At 48.8% G+C, this 24,328-nt stretch overlaps 5 protein-coding genes across 5 annotated transcripts; 3 read left to right on the forward strand and 2 right to left on the reverse strand.

Moving 5' to 3' along the window:
* Positions 1–602: 602 nt before the first annotated feature.
* On the forward strand, positions 603–6,507 carry FMAN_01033 (uncharacterized protein; the record flags this gene model as incomplete). The annotated part of the gene is made up of 7 exons (XM_041830209.1): positions 603–1,274; positions 1,331–1,417; positions 1,497–2,864; positions 2,932–4,052; positions 4,100–4,882; positions 4,933–5,180; positions 5,231–6,507. The coding sequence occupies 7 exons, from the start codon at positions 603–605 to the stop codon at positions 6,505–6,507; spliced, it is 5,556 nt and encodes a 1,851-aa protein (XP_041676368.1).
* Positions 6,508–6,807: 300 nt separating this feature from the next.
* Positions 6,808–7,574, reverse strand: FMAN_01034 (related to Rotein of unknown function localised to mitochondria; the record flags this gene model as incomplete). Its single annotated transcript, XM_041830220.1, has 2 exons — positions 6,808–7,326; positions 7,506–7,574. The coding sequence occupies 2 exons, from the start codon at positions 7,572–7,574 to the stop codon at positions 6,808–6,810; spliced, it is 588 nt and encodes a 195-aa protein (XP_041676369.1).
* Positions 7,575–8,694: 1,120 nt separating this feature from the next.
* Positions 8,695–11,973, reverse strand: FMAN_01035 (uncharacterized protein; the record flags this gene model as incomplete). Its single annotated transcript, XM_041830231.1, has 1 exon — positions 8,695–11,973. One exon carries the CDS (start codon positions 11,971–11,973, stop codon positions 8,695–8,697), a length of 3,279 nt encoding a protein of 1,092 aa, XP_041676370.1.
* A 1,266-nt stretch (positions 11,974–13,239) lies between these two features.
* FMAN_01036 (uncharacterized protein) lies at positions 13,240–15,429 on the forward strand (the record flags this gene model as incomplete). Its single annotated transcript, XM_041830242.1, has 3 exons — positions 13,240–13,728; positions 13,889–15,331; positions 15,385–15,429. The coding sequence occupies 3 exons, from the start codon at positions 13,240–13,242 to the stop codon at positions 15,427–15,429; spliced, it is 1,977 nt and encodes a 658-aa protein (XP_041676371.1).
* A 3,378-nt stretch (positions 15,430–18,807) lies between these two features.
* FMAN_01037 (uncharacterized protein) lies at positions 18,808–21,042 on the forward strand (the record flags this gene model as incomplete). Its single annotated transcript, XM_041830253.1, has 1 exon — positions 18,808–21,042. The coding sequence occupies one exon, from the start codon at positions 18,808–18,810 to the stop codon at positions 21,040–21,042; it is 2,235 nt and encodes a 744-aa protein (XP_041676372.1).
* Between the last annotated feature and the right edge of the window lie 3,286 nt (positions 21,043–24,328).

Consider the following 24,328-nt stretch of genomic DNA (forward strand, 5'->3'; position numbering starts at 1 on the left):
ATTCACGCTGTCTCACCGCGACCAAGCCATTGAATGTGATAGCGATCATCTCATTAAGCAGATGCTGCCTTCCAAGCCAGGCATCAGTGGGTCTCTTTGGTCAAGATCACGAGCTTTCGCGTGTTGATTGCTCGCCATTTTAGGCAGCACATACCCCTGTACCCCAGGAACCTGCCACCAACACGCGTTGTGGGACGCGGTCTAACCTCACTGATATTTAGCCTTAGGGTAGTGGGGTAGAGTTCTATTGATGGCGGTAGGGATGGCTTCAGCTGCTCAGGTCAAAGAGGAGGGGTTCACAGTTGGGCAAGTTCCATCCATATGTACCTACCAATATAAAACTGTTGAGAAGTCCTCTCTTGTTGAGTTGTTCTTCCTCTGAGTACCAATAGCTTGATATCATTTTCGTCTGATTACCTAGGTACTATAACACGATCACTCTGGGCCACCTGCATTGAACGAGCTCAGTGCTTCGCATCTCTATATTTTTCCCTCTCCTACACAGCCTCAGCTTCCTTCTTTTCTTTTTCTCTACCTATTTCCCACTCCATCCTTCAATATCTTTTTCTTCTTCGCCCGGAATTCCTGATCCCCAACTAAAAATGGACAACCTCCCAAAGCTCCCTGCTCCTCATTCGGAGTTGGCGAAGTACATCTTTGACCACAAAGACCTAAAGATCACCGACATCATGAAGCCATATCGCGAGTATGAAGCGAACTTGCGATCTATATATGCGCAAGATCGCCAGAACCCAATCCTCCGTGACCCCTATCTCAATGTGGTTCCCCTCTTTACTGAGAACACCAAGTTCATCACCACTCGCGCACGCAATCTGGACGCCGAGTCTGACGAGGAAAAGTCAAAGTACATAATGGCTCTTCCAGATGACAAGCGTCGTGCTCATGAATCCCCTGCGACGGTTGCAAACCTCGAAGAGTTCCAGAAGAACTTTAACATCTTCTCAGAATCATCACTGGCTGACTTAGACTGGTCGAACGTTGTGGCTGCTGGTTCTTCAGTCGTCAACTGTCTCCTGCCTGTCCCTAAAGAGTTCAATACAACCAAGCGAAAACTTCGAGAGTATTACCACGAGAAGTTCTGCCCTGCTTCCGATGTTGATCTCTTTCTGTATGGGCTCAATCACGATCAGGCTATCGACAAGATCAAACAGATTGAACAGGCAATCAAAGATGCTCTTTTGAACGAGGTAACAGTTGTGAGAACAAAATACGCAATTACAATTGCTAGCCAATATCCTGTTCGGCACATTCAGGTACAGAACCCCACACTGCCTCACGTCTACCATAATGATGACTGATTGTATCCTAGATTGTTCTCCGCGTCTACAAATCTGTCAGTGAAATCCTCACTGGCTTTGACATTGACGCTGCAGGTGGAGCATACGATGGAACTCAGGTAAGTCAGCATTCATCATGAGAACAAATTGTCTTAGCAAGGGGATCCGGAGTTTTTGGCTCTGTCTAACAGGACTCAGGTATATGTGACTCCCCGGGCTCTTGGTAGCTTCATCACGCAAATCAACCACATTGATCTTACTCGCCGAAGTCCTTCTTACGAGAATCGACTGTCAAAGTATTCACACAGAAACTTTGAGGTCTACTGGCCTGAGCTAGATCGAAACCAGATCGATCCAACCATCTTCGAAAGGAGTTTCAGAAGAACTCTAGGCTTGGCTCGTCTCCTTGTTCTTGAACGACTTCCGACCACCACAGCTCGAGATACTTATCTCGACAAGAGACGTGAGGAGCGAGGCCGGCCTAGGGTTTATAGATCCCACCAGGTCCTCCATGGCAACATCAAGGACTACCATGAGGATGAAATTGCTGATTGGCTGTCTGAAGAGGACGTCAGTAACTATCATACCTTCACTGTGCCTTATGGGCAGCACTTCAATGCCAAGCGGATCGAGAAACTCTGTTATACGCGCGATCTTCTTCTCAATGCAGAATGGAACCAGCCTGATGATCGAGAGGTTTACCTCCATCGCCATCCTGCATTCTTTGGGCGTGTAGAAGACGTGATCGAAGACTGCTGTGGCTGCTGCCCAGAGGCTGTTACGGAGCAGGAAAAGGAGGTTGCAGAGAAGGAGGCTGAGATTTATATCAAAGGCAAAGTCTCCTTCTTGATCGATGACCCTGGCCGGCAGCAAATTGGTTCTTTCAACCCTCTGACTGAGCAAGATTGGACTGATATGGCGTATATAGGTAACGTTACCAGGCTTTGCCAGTCAATTGTCGATGGCGACGTTGACGACGTATCAAACTGGCTAAGCCAGGAAGATGCCGACCCCAACAAAAGAGACTACACCGGCAGAACACCTCTCCACCTAGCCGTAATGATATCTTCGCCAGAGGTCATTAAGTGTCTTGTTGAGCGCGGTGCACGGCTGACTGCACGACTGGCGGATGGCAGGAATGCCTTGCACCTCGCTGCTTCACGAGGTGATGTGGAGATTATCAAAATCTTGATGGAGAAGTCAATCGAAAACGAAGAGGCTGAAGAGGAACGACAGGACAAGAAGCGCCGAGCAGCAATGAAGGCCAGTTCTGGCAACAATGACGGGGTTCGTGACAAGGACGTTGCATCAGATCCCGATGGAGAATCCGATGGCGAGATGGTTGATGACGAGACAACAGATGCCGATGCCGCATCTATGACTACTGGATCTTTCGTCAAGATTAAGCAAGTTGAGGCAGAGAATGCTGAGGATCTTGTTCCCGAAGAGTCACAAGACGAGCCGGATTTCTTCAATGTCGACGCCTTAGCATGGGACCTCCAGTGTTCTCCTCTTCATCTTGCCATCGCAGAAGGCAATGAAGACGCTGTCAGGGTTCTTTGTGACGTAAGTGAAATAAATTTGACCCCCTAATCCAGATTTCAAGGAGTTTCTACTGACAAAGGCTACGCAGTACGGGACCGATTCGATTCTGCCCGTCAAGTCTCTTGCGGCACATGGCGACAGTCGTGTGATTCTGACACTGGTTCTGGCCTTGACGTTGCCTACTGATAAGGCCAAATCGATGGCAAATCTCCTTATGCGACTCGGCGCCACATCTGCCCAAGCTGATTCAAAAGGATGCACTGCTTTCCATAGATTTGTTGAATCTGGAGAGGTGGAACTCATCGATACACTCCTGGATAACGATAAGATGGGCATAAAGGCAGCTATCAATCACATGATCTGCGATGGAAGTTATTGGAACGCAGAGACTATTGCTCCGATCAACACTGCAGTTCAGAGTGGTGATGTTGCTTTGGTGTTGAAACTACTCACTGCTGGTGCTGCAGCTCACATCGACTTCGATAATTGGTTGAAGTCCGCCAAGGTCTCCGACATGTCTGGACGCCTGGGCAATCTGGAGGCCAACCAGAAGATGTATAAGGAGACCGTGGAACAGCCATTGATCACCGCCATCCGAGCTGGTCGTACAGATGTCGCAATCAAACTCCTTGAAAGCGGCGCTGACCCAAATTCACTGAATACAGAGACACATCGGCTAATTTTCAATGAGTATCAGAGAAACTGGAACAAGGGTCAATCAGCTTTAGACCTGGTCCAAAAGTCGCTGAAGCGTCTTCGTGGATTCAAGGTTGAAACGACCGGACCTGTGAAACCAAGAGAGACCCCAGGGATGGATGAATTCCTGGGCCACTTCACTCCTGGGAGTTACTCTCATTGGGTTGTTTCAGAGCAAGTGGGGAGTCAAAAGAGGTCGTTCGCGTCTCTTCTCAAGCGATATGAGGAGGATATCAAGAAGAATCCAGAGCCCAAAGGAGTTCCCGAAAAACTGGACGCAATCAAGGAGCTGTCAGCAGGTTTCCAAGCTCTTGAAGAAGAACTCATAGGCCGAGGTGGGAAAACCTTCGATGAGTTGCATCCTGACATTAAGACGAATCTGAGGAACAACTCTTCAAGCACAAGTAGCCGAACCAAGGACGAGGAAAAGGCCATCAAGCCTTTCGAGTTTCACTTCTCATTCAACAATGACCGTGATATGACGGAAAAGAGAAGAGATGGTTACATTGAGCTGTAAGTACATCCGGATCGCTTTTCATTGACTTATCTAATTGGAACAGAATGGAGGCTGCGTGGGCGGGAGACATTGAGAAGGTCAAGGAGCTCTCCCTTCAAGCCTGGGGTGCCGAAAAGGATCAACCACCGCTCAAGGTCGCTGTCTCGGATAACATGGGCAACACTCCTTTCTCGGTAGCCTTCCATCGAGGACACCATGACCTAGCAAGGGCTTTACTTGAGATTGTCAAGGCACAATGGTCTCCACCCAAAAAGGATAAGGTCCGCTTCAGAATGGAGGCTGGCAACGAAGACGAGGAGTATGAGTCTGATTCCGATGGCTCTGATAGCTCCAGCGAGAACGAACCACGAATAGTGTCTGAGAAGGTACAGGACAAGTTCACTATCGACGATATTGGGCATGTTTCTATGGAGGTGGAGTCTCATACCAAACCCCTCCAGATCTTATTCGAATCGGTTCCAAGCTGGAAGGTTGAGAAGGGGGAGGTCGTGTACCGGTATCAGAAGAGGAGTTTGTTCGTCCACACGTTCGACACCAACGATACGACTGGCCTCAAGCTCCTTTTGGATTTGGCACAACACTATTCAGGCCAGAAGTTTGAAGGCGATGACACTGATCAAGAGGACGAAGGCTCGACCTACGGCTTTACCTTCCCCCAGTCGGATTTCAAATGGGCAGTCGAGCACGGGAAGACCCAACTGCTCGCCCTAGTGATCAAACGAACTGGGGCAGGCATACCACTCGATCATCTCGTCAAGAAGAGCGGTGTCGAGCTGAAGCGAAAGCCGCGATATTACCAGGGACTGACCGTCTACGGTAGGAAAAGGTACGAAGTAGCGTCCATCGTCTTATTTACTCACCACTGACTCTTCACAGAAAGGATTGGGCAAATGCTGGACGTGGTATGGTTATCAAGAGCAGCGGACTGAGGACGCCGCCTCTTCTCCATGCTGCTCTGGGTGGTAGTGTGGAGAGCGTCGAACTCTTCCTTGGGGATGCCCCGCATAGGTTGTATGGCGAGTTTGCCAAGTCCAAGGCCTCCAAGGAGGACTCAAGATTCAAACATTTGAAGGAGAGCCCTGGCGGTTTTGACCGTGCAATCTCCAAGTGGCTTGGGGCCGATAGTAAGCACTTCAACCAAAAGCTTTGCAAACAGTACTGACTTTGTGGACAGATGATCTCGTGATTCATTGCGCGGTTTTGGCGCATCCTGGAGACAAAGCTAACGAGCTGCTTGAGTATCTTGTTGAAGCTTGCCCAGATTTCATCGAGAAGAAAAATTCTGAGGGTGACACACCGTTGATGGTAGCTTGCCGACTTGGAAGAATCGACGCTGTCAAAATCTTGCTGGCTGCCAATGCGGATCAGTCGACTCGGAACCAAAGGGGTGAAAACATCCTCCATGCAGCAATCGAACGTAATCCCAAGGCATATCAGCTTCGTGAGCTGCTAGATCTCTTGGACTCGGGCCTTTGCAGTCATCTTTTCCTCCAGCGAAAGAACCTCAATGAGAACGGCACTACCCCCGTACACGCTTGGATTTCCCAAATTTCAGGAATGACACTTGGTACCGACAACCACAACAGTTGCCGCAGATATAACATCTCAGGGTATGCTAAGCCATACATTGGCCAAGAGAAGGAATCGGTCCTGATGCTCAAGCTCCTTCTCGAGTATTCCAAGGGCGAAGAACTCGAGATGCTCAACGGTGCAGGGGACACGTGCCTTCACACGGCGATCATGGCTGGCATGATTGCCGCTGTTCGCGTCTTGATAGAATTCAAGCCCAGCCTTGTCTACCGGGAGAACGCTGTCGGCCGGACTCCTGCTGAGCTCGCGCATGACAAACTCACTAGCCAGAAGTTTACCATGCCTGACAAGCCCAGCATTCAAGACCGAAATCGCGTCCAAGATACCTTGCGAAAGAACTCGGAGGAGTTTATCCAGGAAGCCACCATGGACGCTCAATCAGCAGAGCAGAGGAGGTCGCTCGAAAGTCTGGGGCTCAGTGACGCCTACAAACCACAGGAAGTTCCTCTGATTTTGGCGTCCATGGGCGTTGAGAAGAGCCGTTCAAGCAAAAGGCTCGAATCTCGAAGCATCGATCTCGTTTTATGGGACCTCTGCTGCACCACAATGAAGCAGCATCCCGGGAAACGCCGGTTGGTGAGCTTGAATGAAGCTAACGATGTTGCTAAGAGATTGGGTGAGAAGTACTCAGCGTCAAGGTATTTCAGCGTTCAAGCTCGGGTTGATGACGATGAAGCCGATCCCGATGAAAAGGAGTCCGGCACGACGATTGATTTTGCGGTCCAGGAGATGAAGTCTCGCCTGTCTCAAGCCTGGAAGACGAAGCGACGCCGTGGCTCAAAAAAGAGTTCGTCAGGCTCTGATTACGGTCATTCTTCCGGTTCCGATGAAAGTTCCGATATCTATGAATCACCGTATTGAGGTGGTATCTCTATGTTGTGGCCATCAAGGCAAAGGATTTGATTTCCTCTCAGCTATGCATCGATTCTTCAATCGATACTCACCAAGCTTGCATTTTAAGGGCCTTGGGTTCATTTACTTGTTATACGGCTACCATGATTGTTTTTCTTTTTTCACATTCCGAGACGAGTATGAATTGTTGATATGAGATGGTCCCAGCTAGTCATGAAATATCATTCGTAAAAAAAAATGAGAACGCCATTATGTTTAACTTATCTTTGTCAACTTGTAAAACAAATCGCAAAAGTGTGTCAAACTCTCTTATGAGACATAGACAACTGCCTGAGGTGCACCATCACCCCAGATTCCAATAACTGCCATGGTGAACCCCAGAGCAGAGAAGGCTGTTCTTGCGATGTAGCTCTGGACGAGGCCCTCCACCTCCACTCTCACCCCCTCGCCGTTGATATCAATATCTTCCTCACTGGCAGGCTCGCTGTGAGCGTCGCCTAAAACCTCGTAGCTAGCCTCCATTTTAGCTCTTGCAGATTGCCGAGGCGCCGATGATGCAACATGTCGGGTAGCAGGCGCGGGGATGAGAAGGGGAGCGACGAATGAGAGGGTGGCGAGGAGACCTGTATAGAGAAGGTAAGGGTGGCGAGACGATCGAGGAGCGAGAGCAAAGCTGATGAGGAAGGGCGCGGAGGCGAGAGAAGTAAGGGCGAGGATGGGTGTCTTGAGAACGGCGTTCAGAGAGGTGAGACCGTGGGAAGCGGAGCTAGAAGAGGGAAGTCGGAGCAGGACGGGGAGGGCGAGAGAGGTGATAGAATAAGAGACGCCCTAGAAGACAAAGATTAGTAAAGATTGGTAAGAACTCGATGGTATACGAAGCAGCATGCGACGAGGCACAACAATATAACGTAACATGATTGCACGAGGCCATAGACAAAGGTAACTAGAATGCTGTGACATCACTTGATGCACAAGCTGCTAGGGTCAATGGTAGAATCTGAACGTACCGTCAGTAAGCCCAGCGAGACGGTGCCTACAAACTTGAGGAGCGAAACGCTCGTTCCTGTTGCAGTCATGGCTAATAGCTTGCTTCTTTGTCAATGGTAATTATTCTCTGGACGATGTTAATGGATAAGCAAGATATCCCTGGATGGGGGATAGATTAGTAGCAAGTAATGATGTGATTAATGAATGGGTTGGGATAGTTAGGTACGAATAGCCTACCAGGCCACTGCTGGATTATCCTTTCCCCGGAGTGGCCAGTAGCCGCCCGTTTGTGTGAGTGGGGTCACGAGGGGTAATACCAGTAAGGCTAGGTAGGTAATGTGAGCCTCATACTGTTATAAGTGATAGGTTAGTACAGTCATTTTTATCTCTTGTTCAGGACGCATCGTCATAAGCCTCTTGTTAGCTTCTTCTTTTCTCCAGTCTCTGAGTGCTATAGGTCGTGACTACGGAGTACGATAGAAAGCACGCGTTTGAAGTTGGCGCCTCCGCGTCTAACGTTAAAGTGGACCACGTCGCTTAGAGAATCACTTCTCCACTGTCGGCGCAGAAAACTCCAGTTCGTGATTCTGCAATTTCTTCCTTTTCTTCTTTCTACTCCTAACAAAACGCATGACAGCCACATTTACTCCTGTAAGTTATACCGCACTTGTTTCCTGTATAATCTCGCATGATGAGCTCCTTTTTTCAAACCCTCCATTTCTCATAGGAAGAGCCGTCTTAGACTGCTCTCGGCATATGTATTTGCCAGCTAAGCTCCCAACAAGATGCTCTTCTCTTCGTCTCTGCTGTGCGCCGCTCTCGCGCGTGTTTGCACGCGGAGACAATCATGAGCGAGCGGGCGGTCGGTGAGCCTGGCAGATGCGTCGGGGGCGGTGGTGCTTATAAACCGGGTTTCTGAAGTTTCGAGATGTTGTCATATTTATGTTCGATCATTATATATATAGACAAGCGGCTGACCAACAGACAGGATCTACACCAGTGAGTGGTTCGTAAGGTATTGACACGGTCAGGATAAAAATATGAAACAATGACACCATTACTGGATTCGCCCATCCCATCAATTACTCTTTCAGATAGTCTATATAGCTTATTATGTATGTGTCATTTGTCATTACATCATGATGCGCCTCTTCCAGTGACTTTTCTCTTGCCAATTCCCGAAAATCCTTCTGCAGGCCATCGTACGAATCAATCACTGTCGCTCTCATCCACAACAGCTCGCCGTCCACGTGCTGTGCGTCTTACAGTAACATCATCGTCGGAAAAATCCTGGCCTCGTTGCTTCCCAGGAATCTTCAGAACTTCTCCGAGGTCTGGAATATCATCGCTCTCCTGCGTGCCTGGGAATTGGGTCGGCACAAAGAATGGCTTTGTTGATTGAACATGGGCACACTCCGGAGTGGATGTTGATGAACCGGTTGGAGAACTTGTTCGTAGAGAAACGGGCTCCCTCCCACTCGACATCGGATGATTATCAGAAACGATAAAGTCCAGGAGATCTTCGCCATTGTCGGATCCATCAGTCTCAATCATATCGCTGTCGCGTTCACAATCATCACCCACTTCGTCGCTGTTCAGCCCACCTTGCTTCTGCCGAGGCCTTCGCTTCCCTTTCGATCCAGACTTGCTGCTTCGTTTTGGTCGCCCACGGCCTCTAGGTATGACCTCGTCCTCTTCATCTTCGTCGTCATCTTCATCATCCTCTTCAGAAAGGCCCTCATCCACCATGGAGCCAACAGCAAATGTTTGTGGTGCTAAATCGGATGACAATCTCCTTCTTTTCGCACGAGGTTGCGCCTTTGAAGGTGGCTTTCTATTTTGTTTCTTCTTGACTGGCGCCTTCGCTCCCATTCCTTTCGCTTTCGTTGTTGGTGTTTCGTCTGCTGGTTCGGTTTCAGATCCAGATCCAGCAAAGGCGTGTACTGGTATCTCCGAGTAGTTACTCCTATCTTGGTATCGACACGGCAAAACCAAGCTTTCTGGATCATGTGCCATCTTATGCCACATTTTGACAAACCGTTTGGTGCGTATCCCATGCTTTAGCTTAAATACTGGCCTGAGCTGCCTCTGCAGTTCTGGGTGCGCTGTCATATCAGGCATATTTGTCTCCTCAATTATGCTATGATTGAACGGCAAGTTGCGGTATGCTCGGTTGAGCTCCCTAAGCTCTTCTTCATCGAGCAATACCTTGCTGAGTTCTGGCAATGTAGCGAGGTCACCCAGCTCTGGGTTGTGTTTGTTGCTTTGTTGTTTTGCTTTCCCACCAATTTTTAACAAGCTCGCCACACTCTGAAATCCTGTCTCAACTCCGTCAGGCATATGGAACTTTTTCGGTGGCTTCTTCTTTCCTGCTGGTGCTCGACGCTTCTTCGGCTCCGGCAATGACTGGTCCTGTGTGTTTTCGATAGGAATGTCAACGTGTCGTTTGTCCACCTCGGGTACAACCCCCCTCGGAACGATTCGTGTCGAGAGATCAAATCGAAAATTGAACCGACTTCCCTCGCAAATCAATGTTTGCATCTTTTCGTAGTTGTCTTTGGATTTGGCAAATTGATCCTCTTCCTTGCCACGCATGAGTAGCAGCACGATGTTACCCGCTCGTTTTCGGCCAGTTCTTCCCATTCGTTGCAGCATTCGAATTGGTGATGCCGAAGAATCATAGCATACGATTAAATCGACCTGTCCGATGTCCAGTCCTTCTTCTCCGATCGAGGTAGCAACGAGCACGTTAAAATCACCCCTCTTGAACCTATTGATTGCCTCAATTTGCTGTGCTTGCTTCATGCCTTCTCCTCGCTTGCCGTCAGCCTGTCCAACAAAGACACTGGCCTTGATAAGAGGCTGATGTTTATTCAGCATGCGCACAATATCTTCAGCAGAATCTCGGTATTCACTGAACACGATTACACGAGTAGCCGAATTTTCACCCTGGTCCATGAAGTGATTCAACACTGTATCAGCCAAGGCTGTGAGTTTGGGATGTCCCACGAACCCTTCCGTACGAAGCCATTTGGAAATTTTATCCATCATCTCCTGAAAATTAGAATCCTGAATCAGTTGGCGCTTGTACTTGGAACCCTTTTCTCCTTTGCCTTCCTGTTCGCTACGCAAGTCGACAAGATTGTCATAGAAAGGCTTAATACCGTGGAAGTTTAGCAATTTTATCGAGTGTGCGATACTGGTAAGAACGCTGAAGACAGCTCGCATCATGTGTTGCACGCCCTGGTTCGCATGCCTTCCTCGAGAAGCGAACCATTCTCTTTGGGATTGCATCAATCCGTATGCTGTGATAGCCATCGGACTTCGTCCAAACCATATATTTTGCGAGCTCAGTTTATCCGTCATCGGTTTCAGGGCCTTGGTGAAAAGTTCGCTGACTAGGATCATTTCGTCGGACGGATCAAGGACAACCTGTTCGATATTCCTTTGATGAACATACTGACGAATGTCTATTGAGTCTTCTGTGCGTATTTCGCAATGAGATATGCCTAGGTTGTCAATGACTTCTTGGACTGTCTCGATTTTCGAGCCAGGTGTGGCAGTCAATGCTAGTACTCGGAAGCTCTTGGAGAATCGTCGAATGAGTTTTGTGACCTTGGCATACGCATACTCTCCAACCGCGCGATGTGCCTCATCGATGACCAACAAAGCTATGGATTTCGGATCGGCATATCCGTGTGATATATCATTTAGTAGCGTCTGGGGAGTCATAAAAAAGACTCGACGTGATTCCCACTCATCAACACGGAGAGCTGGAGGGATATCGCCTGTCAACAGTGTTGTTTCAGACCGGGGGATACCCGCAATATTGTAGCAAGCATCGACTTGCTGTGCCACAAGGGGCTTCGTTGGGGCGACGAATACTAGCTTGGCTTTCTTGGTCCATCGATAGAAGTTGAGCATGACAGTTGCAGCAATAAAGGTTTTCCCAAGGCCAGTTGGCAATGCTACTAGGGTGTTGTTAAACAAACTGTTTTTGACGATACTGAATTGGTAGTTTCGAATAGCGCCTAAGTTGGTGGGATAAACCCATGTCTGCATTGCCTCAGTGTCGACTTCATGGTGAGTTGGTTCCTCCCGAGGAAGATCGGCGCGGAATACTCTTGTCGCTGCTGCGGGCTGCGAAGTGTGCGGGCCATCGCTTGATAGCGAGCCGCCAAAAAGGGTTGTCTGACGCCAGTTTCCGGAACTTATTCGATTGAGCCCTGTTCGAGGGGCTGGTCCAGCCGAGGCTGCTACGGACACATTCGATCTCGACTGTGGCTCTGGGGATGAGAATGCATCTGAGGGGAGATCCTCCAATTCCAAAGCTGCCACAGCTGCAGAGTTTGGCTTATTTGAGGGTTGCGATACTACTGCATGTAAAGGTTTTTTGTTGCCTTGTCCCTTCATAGAAGACGAGACTTGATCAAGAGCGGTAATGAAGTCCTCATCAGCGATGTCATCGTCGAACTCATCACTGTCCATCGTGGCGAATAAGTGTAGTGACGCGCGGCTTCTCGGGTATGCAGTGATTTGAATCAATAATTAAAACATTCTGGGCGATGAGGCTGTTTTTCCCCCTGTGATAGTTGTTTCGTGACAAAAGCCAGGCACATGCAGATGACTGATTTGGCTAAGTAATGAAGGCAAGGGCGCGTTGCCGATTTCCAGGTCGCGCTGAGCAAAAACGCGATGTCACGTGATTCAAGACATATCTGAGGCATGTACGAAGTAAGGTAGGATCTTTCCAGCTTTGACCGTGTATTACTCCGTACTCAGGTCCAATATTCAACTGTAAAGTTAGCAGGTACCTGGTAGGTTGGCTAGCTGAAAAGTACATCATCAGGCCATCAATGCGCAGCATTTAGAAAGCCAAAAGGTGTACGCAAAGCCTTTCTCGTACTTCCTTCAGAAGCACTTACTTTTTGCTATTTACATGTGAACCAAAGTATATAGGTACCCAGTATCTGCGTATGGTAGCTACTAAGGTAATCTACCTGGATGTAGGTACCTAGTAGTGATCCTTGTTTTCCATTCAGGTTCCGATTTTACGTTGTTCAGCTTTCTGGTAAGTCAACCGCTAACCACCTAACTAGGCCAAATCAGGTAGTGAGGCTGCCTGGTCGAGTGCCTTTATGCTCGCCAGGGTTAGTGGGGCCTTTGTAAAACGTCACAGCTTGCTTCGCGAAGAGAACTTCTTTGTCTTCTACAACATTTTTCCTTTTTCCTCACGTATTGCCTCGTCTCCGCATCACAAACATCGCGGAGCTTGCGCAAATCTTTGTCATAAATCTTCGGCTCTCACTCTCACGCCGACAGAGACAACCCCAGCGAATCGTCGCGTCTTGTTCGTTTCAACTCAATACGATACACAGTCGCACGAATCTCGACCGACCTACGCACGCTTATCCCTGCATTGGTGCAGATCATATCAGGTTGCGATCACCATCTGAAGGAATTGCGCTTGACGGCTCGAGGCTTGGATTATCATCTGCTGCATCTCTGACTAGCTCAGGTCTCTTTCCCCAACCACGAACTCGATCACGTTCAGCATTTGAGGTTGTGAGATCACCAAACGGCTCCCACAAATTCACAACTGCAACAATTTGCGCTTCTGATACCACGCTACAAATAAAAACCACACACAAAAAAGGGGAGGAGCAGAAACCACAAAACTACGAGCAAGACTACCAAAAAAAACACAAGACAAAAAACATCTACCATCACTATCTCGAACCACTACCTACCACTATGGCGCCTCGAGGTCGTCAGAATACCAGCGCGCGCGAGACTCGCAATGCGCGCAAGCCAGCTACTACCTCCAGAGGTGGGATTCAGAAGCGCAAGGCTGGTCGTGTTGATGGCGATGGCGATTTGGATATGGACAGTGCCGGTCGACGTGCTAAGAAGGCTACCACTGCCGACACCAAACCCACTCGGTCCAGTACTCGAACTTCAACACGTGGCGGCCCGTCCAAAAATGCTCAAAATGTGCTGAAGCATTTGAGCAACGGCACCGCCGCTTCCCTTGCCTCTCGCATTTCAAGTGCTTCCTCTGGCAAGGGTCCCAAGACTCGATCCCAAGACATGACAGGCCTGACGGTTCTACGAGTCGGTGGTTTGAAAGAAAGCAAAGCAGCCAGCAATGCTGGGGGAGGTGTCAACGACCTCCTTGGCTTTATGGAGAGAAAAGCTGGTTCATTCAGAACTGGATCGAAGCGAAAAGTCGCCATCAAAAAGGTATGTATCGTCATTGACAGGGCTTCAGGTGCGGAATATTCGACTCGGCTATGCGAGATTCGGAGAACTATTTATCGATCTACCATGCATCCTGCTATATAATTATACACCCCCGCACCTCAGCTGATGCTATTCAACAACGCCTGCTAACTCACTGTAGCACCATACAGTCGGTGACTACGTCTACATAGGAGCGAGTGGGGAGGATGCTTCCGAACTAATCAAGCTCAACACATTTACGTTTGCTGGTGCGCCTTTGGAGGTCATCGAAGTGGACGAGGTCCCGGACAGGGGCACGGCAATCGAGTCCAAGACTACTCTAGAGCTTCGTACCAAACTTCAGGAAATTCTAAGTTCTCGGTACCTTGGCGCCAACAAGCTTCTCAATCTTGATGCCCTTGCTTCAGACGCAAACCTCGTCACTTTGGGCATGTTTGAGAGTCGAGAACGTGCTCTGAAGACATTCAGGGGGCTCATGGCTGTCTGCGAAAGTCTTTTTAAGACGGATAAGGAGAAACAAGATGCAATCGAGAGCATCAGTCTGGCAAACAATAATATCGATGATGTTGGCCAAGTGGAAGTCGTCGCTACAACTTTTCCTCGTTTGAAGAATCTCGACATGAGTGGCAACCAGGTGGCTTCAATGCAAGCACTCCAACCGTGGAAGGGCAAGTTCAAATACCTCGAAACCCTGTTCATGACAGGGAATCCCATCGAAACCACAGATCCGAGCTACCCATCAACCCTTCTGGAATGGTTTCCCAGGTTGCAGAACATCAACGGTACCCAACTACGCACCCCGGAGCAGATTGCTGAGCAGGAGGCTGCCCTTAGACCGAAGCCAATTCCCCAGAACGGTCCTGATTTCAGGGATGTCGGCGGTATTGGCGAAAACTTCCTCTTGGAATTTTTTGCGGCATATGACAGCGATCGCCCTGGCCTCGCGTCAAGGTTATACGACGAAGACAGTCGATTTTCTATATCGGTTGACACACGAGCAGCTCCGGACCCCAACGCTGCTGCACCCATGTCTTGGGCTTCGTATATCAAGCTATCGCGGAATCTGACTAAAATCACCATGCCGAACCCTCGCATCCAACGACTCTTCCGTGGCGCTGCTAGCATTCAGGATGCTTGGAAGACCCTTCCCCTCACTCGACACCCCGATATCAAAGTGGAGATCAGCAAGTACATCATGGATTGCCATCCTTTGCAGGGACTTGTCGACCCCAGCGGTCAGAGCTCCGGAGGCGTCGATGGCTTGATAGTGGCAGTGCACGGTGAGTTCGAGGAGCAAGACCCTAACACCAATGCGACGGGAAAGCGAAGCTTCTCCCGTACGTTCGTCCTTGGACCCGGAAAGCCAGGGAAGGGGGTTATCCGAGTCGTTAGCGACATGCTGTCGCTTCGAACATATAGTCTACTCCCCAACGTGTTCGCGGCGCCTGTCTCAATTCCTACTACGACACCAGCCGATCAACACCAAGCAATGATCACCGAGTTATGCAAGCAGACGGGCATGACACCCCAGTACTCCGAGATGTGTCTTACCCAAGTGAATTGGGAATTTGACCAGGCTTTGGTGATATTTAACGAGAAGAAGGTATGGGTCTCATTTATCATGAAAGCGGGTTACGGAAGACTAACAGGCTTCAGTCACAACTTCCAGCCGAGGCTTTTGCTACGATGGTTGGCTCATAGGATGGCTGGCCCAGCATCGAGGCTGTGGACCCAACTACGGCAGGACGATACGGAAGCACGCAATGTGTTTAGGGTTCTCACAAGATTGGGGAAAGAATGGACGGGTATATCAAAAGGGGTGGGTAGAAATTAGATTAACAGCGATGGTTTGCAGCACTGTTGGAGTTGATTGGTCCACACGGATATTTGCATCATAAATGGTTATAGGCGATACTCTTTGAGATTCGGGTCCAGGAGGACTTCTTTTTGGTGGGGAGAGGCAGGCAGTTTGCATAAATTATAATGAAATACCGTCACAGATTGAAGACGCTATATATTCTCTTTACTACGGAGTATAAACCCTCTACTATGTCGGGAATGAGATTTCGGCAGCAATCTTGCTCTGATATGTGACAAGGCTGCTCACACTCGCATTTATGTGTATAGAGGAAGTATTGCGATTGAATAGCTAGTAACCTACCTAGCCGAGCAACGAATAATTACAATGTATGTATGCAGTTTCTACCTAGTACATTAGCAATAAACTGACAACTACCTGAGTTTTGTTTTTTTGTTTTCCCATAGGCAGTATAGGGTAACATCGATATATATGCTATTGGGTACTCCGTACATGACGATTGTTTTCAGGCAACGATTATTTAATTATTCGATTATATACTCGTGTTTCTGGCTAGCCTGCTCGTTGGAAAGAAGAACCGCTACCGTTGGGTGGTCTCCCAGTCTACGATTCGTTAATTAGAATAACCCATGGCTATACCTGAGATTTATCAGTTTCATCGCAATGATCTTAAACGCTCTTGATGAATTATGCCCCACCGGAATGCCAGACACATTCGCTGCTACAAAATATACAGCCGTTACTGGCGATAATTCATTTTCATAGTATATAAATATTCGACTGGGAAGTTATTGCTATTAGCCACTAAACTTATAGAAAGAGAGAGAGGGCATTGATGCAGTATTATTCACTTTCGCCTCTAACTAAGTCCTTCCTATCTGCGAGGAGGTTAGTAGAAGTTACCGGTGTTATGGGCCCTATAGTAGGTATGTTCACAAACGGCTCTCGTTGAGACCGTTTTTGCTGAAAATCCTACACGAGAGAAAATACCTAGCTCTGCAGGTTCATGCGAGTAATTCGAGAAGGGCAGGTGAAAAGAATTCAAGCTCTTATTAGCCCCGATAGGGGACTGGGGTCCTCAGGTTGTGTGCGCAATAGCGCGTTTCATATCGAGACTTGTGGATTTAGCCTAGAACCCAGGTAGCCCAGCGAGCACTTTTGCTGCAACAATTGGCGACATACGTAGACTGGCTAGACTGGATCGAAGCGTCGAAGCAGACATGGCCAATTAAACGGGCGAGTCTGTCCAAATTAGATTCAGGTCAGGCTGGCCATGGGCGTCATTATCACCGACACCCTTTGACTCTCAACATCAGATACTCCGATCCACGTAGCCCAACGTGTGTGGTATTGTGTGACAAAGGAACGAAGCGCAATACAAACGTGTAAACAGCCCAAGCAATTTCAACACGAAGTTCAATTCTCGAATTTGCTCATCTCTCCTGGTGCCCTATAGTCTTCAACCCAACGGGCTTGCTACGGGTGCGAATTCTAGAGAGTGTGGTCTGGCATTGTACCTTACTTACGCAGGTAATTGCCCAACACTTGACCCTACCAAGTATGTGAAATATCCATTGCATTACTGCCGTGCATATCTTATGGAAAGCCTCCAGGTCCCTACAGATGCGATACCTGAGTACCATGCCAACAACGTTTCTACTATAATGGTATTGATATTGATAACTCAGTATGGAGCACTTAACGTTTATATAACATCCCGAACCTATAACGTCTTCGCTTGACTGACAATAGTGACGAACTTCTGAGCTTCAAGTGGTTGCCCCTATTTTAATCTCTTCAAGCCCAGGGTAGATGCACGGGCCGCGCGCCTCTTTTAGAACAGACCTCGCAAGTACCCCTGATTCGAGTGGAGGCAATCCAGTGGGTGCTACCTATTGCTGCCCTGTAACATTTCACAATGCCCCGAGGGCTCTGAAATGGGCATTCCATGCCACCAATGGTATGTCGCATTGGCTGTGAGGAACCCCTGCCACTGGGCGTCAGGAAGCGTTTGGTGAGAGTTGCACCAACCAATAAGAGGCCTTGACCCCTGGGCGGGAAGACCAGCCTGCCAGCCTCTTGTGGAGGGAGGGAGGAAGGGGCCCACTGTACCTGCAGTTACTGGATTTTGTATGGATCGTCGCTGGCTGCTGGACTGGCGTCTCACTTCTGGTCTCAACTCCGCCACTGCCCAAGCTCACGATACCAGGAGAATCGCAACAAATCACAACTTGGGATCAGCAATTGCCAAATCACAGACGGATAGCACGCCCTAGAAGTGCACCGAGCTATCGTCATAATACCACGTTAAGTCCTAGCAAGATTGCTCATGGCTCGTGTGGTGCGGTGCGGCGTACTCAGTGGTTGCTTGCAGGACCACGAGCCTCAGACCCCTGCTCATTTGTGTCCGTCAACTCATATCCATGACATTTTTACCTGTCTCTGAGACTCCGCCTTGAACAAGGTCACCCCAGTCACGGCTCTCCACTACGAGCTCGTGTCATACGTCTCGTCCCCCAGCGCTCGATTTGCTCTCTTCTCTCTCATTTCTCCTGGATCATCTGCTTTGCTTTGCTTTTGTCTGCTCTTTCTCCCGCGCTTGTCTCTGCCACACCCATTCCAGGCCTCGCAACACCGTCTGGTACGATCACGTCGAGGTTCACTGCCAATCGTCGGACTCCCTCCTTTTACCTATAGCGCCAAATTGCACGCTTGATTTGCATTTCCGTCGTTTGGCTAGAGAGCGATATCGAACAAGCGTACGACAGACGTCTACCCTCCCGAACCGAACACCTCATCTGTCGCCCTCCAATACAACTGTCACTTCGACTTTTGAAGTAGATCGCAGCGATTTCCTCCACGTCTGCGTCTTCTTTTGTCACTCTCGCACCTGTGGTGTTGAGAACTCAGCCACCTTTCCACTCCTTTCTACACCAACACTTTCTTGCTGCATCCGGCCAGCTCTCCCCAGGCATCGGGTTCATCAGATTGTCGCCACATCCGTTAGCTTCAACTCTGTCTGCTTGCGAATAACTCGATTCATTCCTTACCCGTGACGACTTCTCTTTCAGCGACGTGTGCATTCTCTTGGCCTTCCAAGAATTGAACTTCATTTCCGACAGTCTTGACTACTGCTCGCTTCTGACTTGGCCTTTGATTTGCGACGCGAACGCCAACTGACCAACTTTCGAACCCGTCATGCCATCGAAATCATATTAATTTGTTCTCAAGATTGTGATTGACTGGGAATCTTTTTCGCGATGAGTTTACCTGAACCGCCGTCCTCATTGGACAATGGTTGCTCTGTTGTCCACGACAACACCCTTTATGTTTTTACGCCAACTGCTTTCTTGTCGCTACCACTTGAGGAGGGTGCAGAATGGAAGAAGTTGAAGATGGGAGAACAAGTTACCGGGGGAGCCTGTGTGGGAACTGATACAGCGCTGTTCATCATCGGAGGTAGCGGTGGTCAAGCTGACTACAATGGTCTGCAAAAATACGTTTTCGCTGACAAGAAGTGGGAGACATTGCCTATTGATGACACGGCCTTCCGAAATCTACAACACCACGGTGCTGCCTATATCAAGAATACCGACCAGATAGTCGTCTCTGGCGGTAGCCAGGACGGCAGAGAAACGCCTTCGGATACCTCACGATACTTCACCGCCTCAGGACCATATATCCTCCAGAGCGCAGCGGGATCTGCCGCGTCTGTCAATCCCATTCTTTTGGCCTGGTCCGACGCCGAAGTCTGCCTGCTTGGCGGTAGTGACTGGAACACGCAAGTTTTACTCTTCAACGCCGCAACAAGTTGGAGAACAACAGGCATCACACTGTCCACGCCCGTCGCGGCTTCCAGCAAAGCCATGATTGTTCAGGGAGATGATGGCTCCAAGAGTCTTTATGTTTTCGATCTCTCAGCCAGTCCCAACAAAGTTCATCGCTATGTTGTTTGGGGTGACAACAACGCACCTGGCCAAAATGCTGTGGATCAAAACGTGAAGCGTGATCTGTCCCTGAATGACTGGCCTGAATATAACTCGACACTAGCTCCTACCTCAGCACGCTCCGATTACTCGATGGCCCAGGACTCGAATGGCAGAGTTGTGTTTGTCGGTGGCAACAAAGACGAGCCTCTCGCCTTCTTTGACATGAAGGAGAACTCCTGGCTTGATGCCTCTAGCATCGTAGGTGACGAGTCACAGAAAATTCTCTCTGCGGAATCTACCACCGGAACCAAAACTAGAACCAGCACCACCAAGACATCATCGACTGAATCATCCACAAAAACCAAGTCTGTCAGCAGCGATCTGTCATCGACATCAGTGACGTCGACCACGGCAACAGCTACTGGCGATTTATTCTCATCGGCGACCATCTCTGATTCTAGCTCTGCTACCAGCAGTGACATCGCGCCGGTTGGGGGTGCCAGTAGTGATGACAAGTCTGGTCTTAGTTCTAATGCCATATTGGGTATCACACTGGGCACGATCTTGGGCTTCATCGCTGTGCTCATCGTCATTCTGTTACTCCTGCGCCGCCGCAAGAAGACCCGCCAACCATCGCCTGAGAACACGCAGCCCCGGCACGATTTCCCCTCTGATGAGAAGGATCCCATGGGGCTTGGCGATGGCCCAGTGTCACCCTTCCGCGGTCACCACTCCAACATGTCACAAGAATCATTCTCATCAATGGCGATTTTAATGGGCCGTGCTGGCAAGAACAAGCCTGGTATGTCTCGCAACTTGAGCAACGGCACCAACCATAGTTCCGTCAGCACTGAACACAAACAACTCAAATCTACCATTGGCAAACCAATCCTGCAGGAAATGCAACATCCTGTATTACAAGGGCAAGACACTCGTGGAGTGGCTTTTGATCCAACTGTTACCGAGCCTCGACCTCGGAATGGACCCCTCGAAACACAGGACGGTTTGCGAAGGAGCTCAGGCTGGAACCGATACTGGTCAGGCGGTAGTGCTCTTCAGATCCTCGGATTCGGTTCTTCTAAGAGAAACACTGTCGGCTCTGACAGTGACTCACACTACTCAGATGCGATCCCGCATCGAAACCCTCGCGTCACGCAAGATTCAGCAACTGTGCCCCCTCTAAACTTTGAATTTCGTCCCGAGATGAACCGAGTCAATTCTGGAAGCCCTGTCGTCGCCGAGTATAATAAGAACATCCCTTTCAGAGATGGAGTAGCTGGTAAAATCGAACGCCCTATCTCAAAAGCATCCTCCGGCTACTCCAGCGGCATCCCCGAAAGCGTCAACGAGACATGGGACCCTGATCATAAAGACAAACCCTGGGGTACAGACCGAGCGACTAGCAGCATTTACAACCCAAGCTTTTACTTCGGTGCACCTTTGTCTCCACGGGTCCCACCGCCCCAGACACCCCCATCTGGAGTAAGCACGCAGCCTCAGCTCGCAATGGCCTCGCAGTCATCAGATATGAGCTGGTTGAACCTCGGTGACCGCTCTCGTCAGTAGAGCAGCCGCAGTTTTTATGAACTGATGACGTCTTTAAGTTCTGCATGCACATTGTGAGCTACTAAGATACCCTTATCGTGCTTGGCGCACTTCCCCCTTACAAGCGAATAGTCGTTTCCAGGTTAGACCCATCGCTTTGAGCACACATAACGCTCTACCACTCTCATTCACTATCTACATCTCGGTGCATGTACATATCGGCACACGCACTTGATCACACTCACTACTCCTCGCAGACCTAGTGTCTTTCCGAGAGAACCTATTTTCTTTTCTTCTTTCTGATAAAGTATCGCATGAACCGGCATCGGCGTGTGTATCAGCCGGCTTAATCTTGCTCGTATTCATTTGTGTCTTTTTCTTGGCGCCGCTTTCATCCTGTACATTCTAGACGCGGACCCGGGATTGATCGTTATTTCCCGTCCTTTTTTGTTTCGATCGTTGTCGTTATTGTTGTTTCTAATGATACCACCATCTCCTGACGTATGTAATTGGCTAGTGTAGCAAGAAAAGGGGACCTGGAGGGGATGATTAAGTTGATGGAGATATTGGATGGGGCCAAAAGAGATGCTGGGTTGGGTTGAGGTTTGATGATGAGAAGGGGACGTGACTGCTGGCCGAGGTTGAGCGGCGGCAGTCAGTTTTGTTAACTCTTGAGTCATATCTGGATGTGAAGGGAAGCTGGAGGAAGCCAGAGCTGCAAAGCCGAAGTTCCTCGAAATCAAAATATTTGCACATTCTTGTCCATTCTGAACCTTTATACATGTGACTTGTGTGTTGTTTCAAGTACGACTTGGCTGAAGTATGAACTGGCCATCTAGTTACAATGTTGAATCTTGTTCAACGGCGAGCTGTGGTGAGGCTAGCTAGAGCAAGGGCGCTGTTGTGTGATTTAATTCCCCATTTATTCTCACGTTCATGGAGATTGTGTGTCATCAGCACCCTCGTCATGTCCAGGACCTGACTGATAGCAAATCCATAGTCAGATATTGAACTTGCCGACCAAATGAAATGAATCTCTGCACACCATTACCAGCATCAGAGTTTGCACAAGCGACGGGCCGAGCCTTATATCGTATTATCATGACCACGTGCTTCATCAGGCAAACGTAGCTTATTAGTGTATCCTGAATGATGTAACTCGATTGAGAACATGGCTTGATGCTTCCAAAGATACGAAACGTAGCTCACGCTTATTCTTATTCTGGAAGTGCTGTCCTCTGGGAAGAAAGCTCATGGCACGAAAGTTGGTCACGAATCATTCCTAGGCACTCATTCAGCTACCTCTTGAACGAGATCCCAACTTCCATTACGCACAGGGACACACCTACGAAGTGCGCAATTGTAGAGTTTTCTGCAGCTTGAAGCGGTACGACGCCTTGGGACATGTCTCCATGTATTGTTGAGCCTCACCCCCAGGTTCACGTGGGGACATGTTCATAAGCGAGGAGCTTGGTGAGTGTTTCTGGCAAGTTGCCTCACGGTGGGCAGGGGAATAAGAATGTTTGGCGAGTATCATGACATTATGACATGTGGAATCAAGGGTCCATAAAGTTGAAAGGTGAATAGATCCAGATTCAAGGAGGTCTGCTCATCATGAATATATAAATGGAAGATGTAAATTTGCTGTGTTAGACACAGTTGATGAAATGGGTGAGCAACACCCTTTAGTTCTCATGCCATGCAGTGAGTATAATAACGGAATGAAAAACATAACAATAACTTCTTTTCTGGCCTTTTCCTACAAAAGTATGAAGCGCTAGATACTGCTGCTAGTATCTGGTACCGAGTCGCACCAGTCACCATACCTACCCAGTTTGGACGAGCCTGGACATTACAGGAACATGAGAAACCTCCAGAGGCAGTCGCCTGTAGTAACCGTCTTGGTTGTCATTTACTTTTCTTCCAGTGGGCTCAGAGCCAAGCGAAGGATAATGGCGTTTTCAGGGTCTTGTTGGCATGGATCCTGGTTAGTGACGATCAAGCGGCTTTGAGTTTGAGAGATTTTCTCAGCCGCTTAGCTGGTGGCTGTGTTTCTTTGAGATGAGGGTTCAACATGACTGTAAATAGAGACTGGACGATTATGAGCCAAAAACGAGGAAGGGAATCACGTTTGAACCTAGCCTCGGATGCTAATAATCCTTCTGCAATGCAATGCAAGCCACAGATGATAAAGCTTTCTGCAGATTTCTCCGTACCTATCACCTCACCCTTGAGCCTCTGGCGTTGAACCAAGGTGTCAAAGATAACAAATCTAAGCTACTCTAAATCTATAGGTATTCAATTACACTAGAATCTACCCAAGTCTTTTTGGTATTTAGGATAGAGGTCCTAAGTTTTCTTGCCTCTCCTTGCTACCCCACGGAAGATGTTGCCGAGGGTGAAGGGTGACCCTGGTCGTTGGAGGAGGGTAGTCAGATTGGGAGGGAATCATCCGGAGTGATGTTGAATGAGGAATACGAATAAATGAATATAAGTGGATGAAGTTTGATGGAGAGGCTCAACAAGCTTCTTTGCACTACCTACCTAGGTAGGTGAATGATATTGAAGAAGCCAAGGTCTACTGCAACGCGAATGAGAGCCATAAAACTCCTAAGAGAATAGGTCGGTACGGAGTACAATGCGAGGAAATATATCGTAGGTACTAAGCTATGTTCATTCTCAAAAGTGATGATCAAGGAATGCCTGAAGCTACCTTATCTACCATTAGTATAAAGATGTTGGCTTGATTCCAAAATTCGGAAGAGATGCATTCTACCTAGGTACAAGGGTACATGTTCTGTCCACTGATCCCGACGGTCAGAAGAGAGAGCCATGAACACATCGGTCGCCCAAACAGAAGCTCAAACATGTCCAGAAACTCGGGGAAGGATGGATCTGACATAGTCCCCATGCAGCACGGCCAAATTCCAATTCTGGTAGGCGAGTCATAGCCCAGCGATGAGTTTTCCAGGGCCCATTACGGAGGAGAAAGCCTACCAGGCTAACCCAGGCGGATAGGTATCCACCACTGAGAATTGTCCGCGGGTAGCGTGCGTTTTCCCCCAACGAACTGAGGAAACGATGAAGTCGGGTTGCGTTGATAGTATCGCTGGGTCAGCAGGCAGATAATATAAAAGTCCAGAACTCCTAGTAAAACTCCCAAGATAAGTGTCAGTAGGCCAGATCTTTCTTCGTGTATTCAAGATACAACACATCCATCCTTGGACATGTATCAAGAAACTTCCTGCTACTAGGTTAAATAAGTACCGAAGTGTCCCGATATTCTTCCTTGGAGCCTCTAGTCTAG

The sequence above is a fragment of the Fusarium mangiferae genome (genome assembly GCF_900044065.1).
Source record: "Fusarium mangiferae strain MRC7560 genome assembly, contig: FMAN_scaffold001, whole genome shotgun sequence".
NCBI lineage: Eukaryota > Fungi > Ascomycota > Sordariomycetes > Hypocreales > Nectriaceae > Fusarium > Fusarium mangiferae.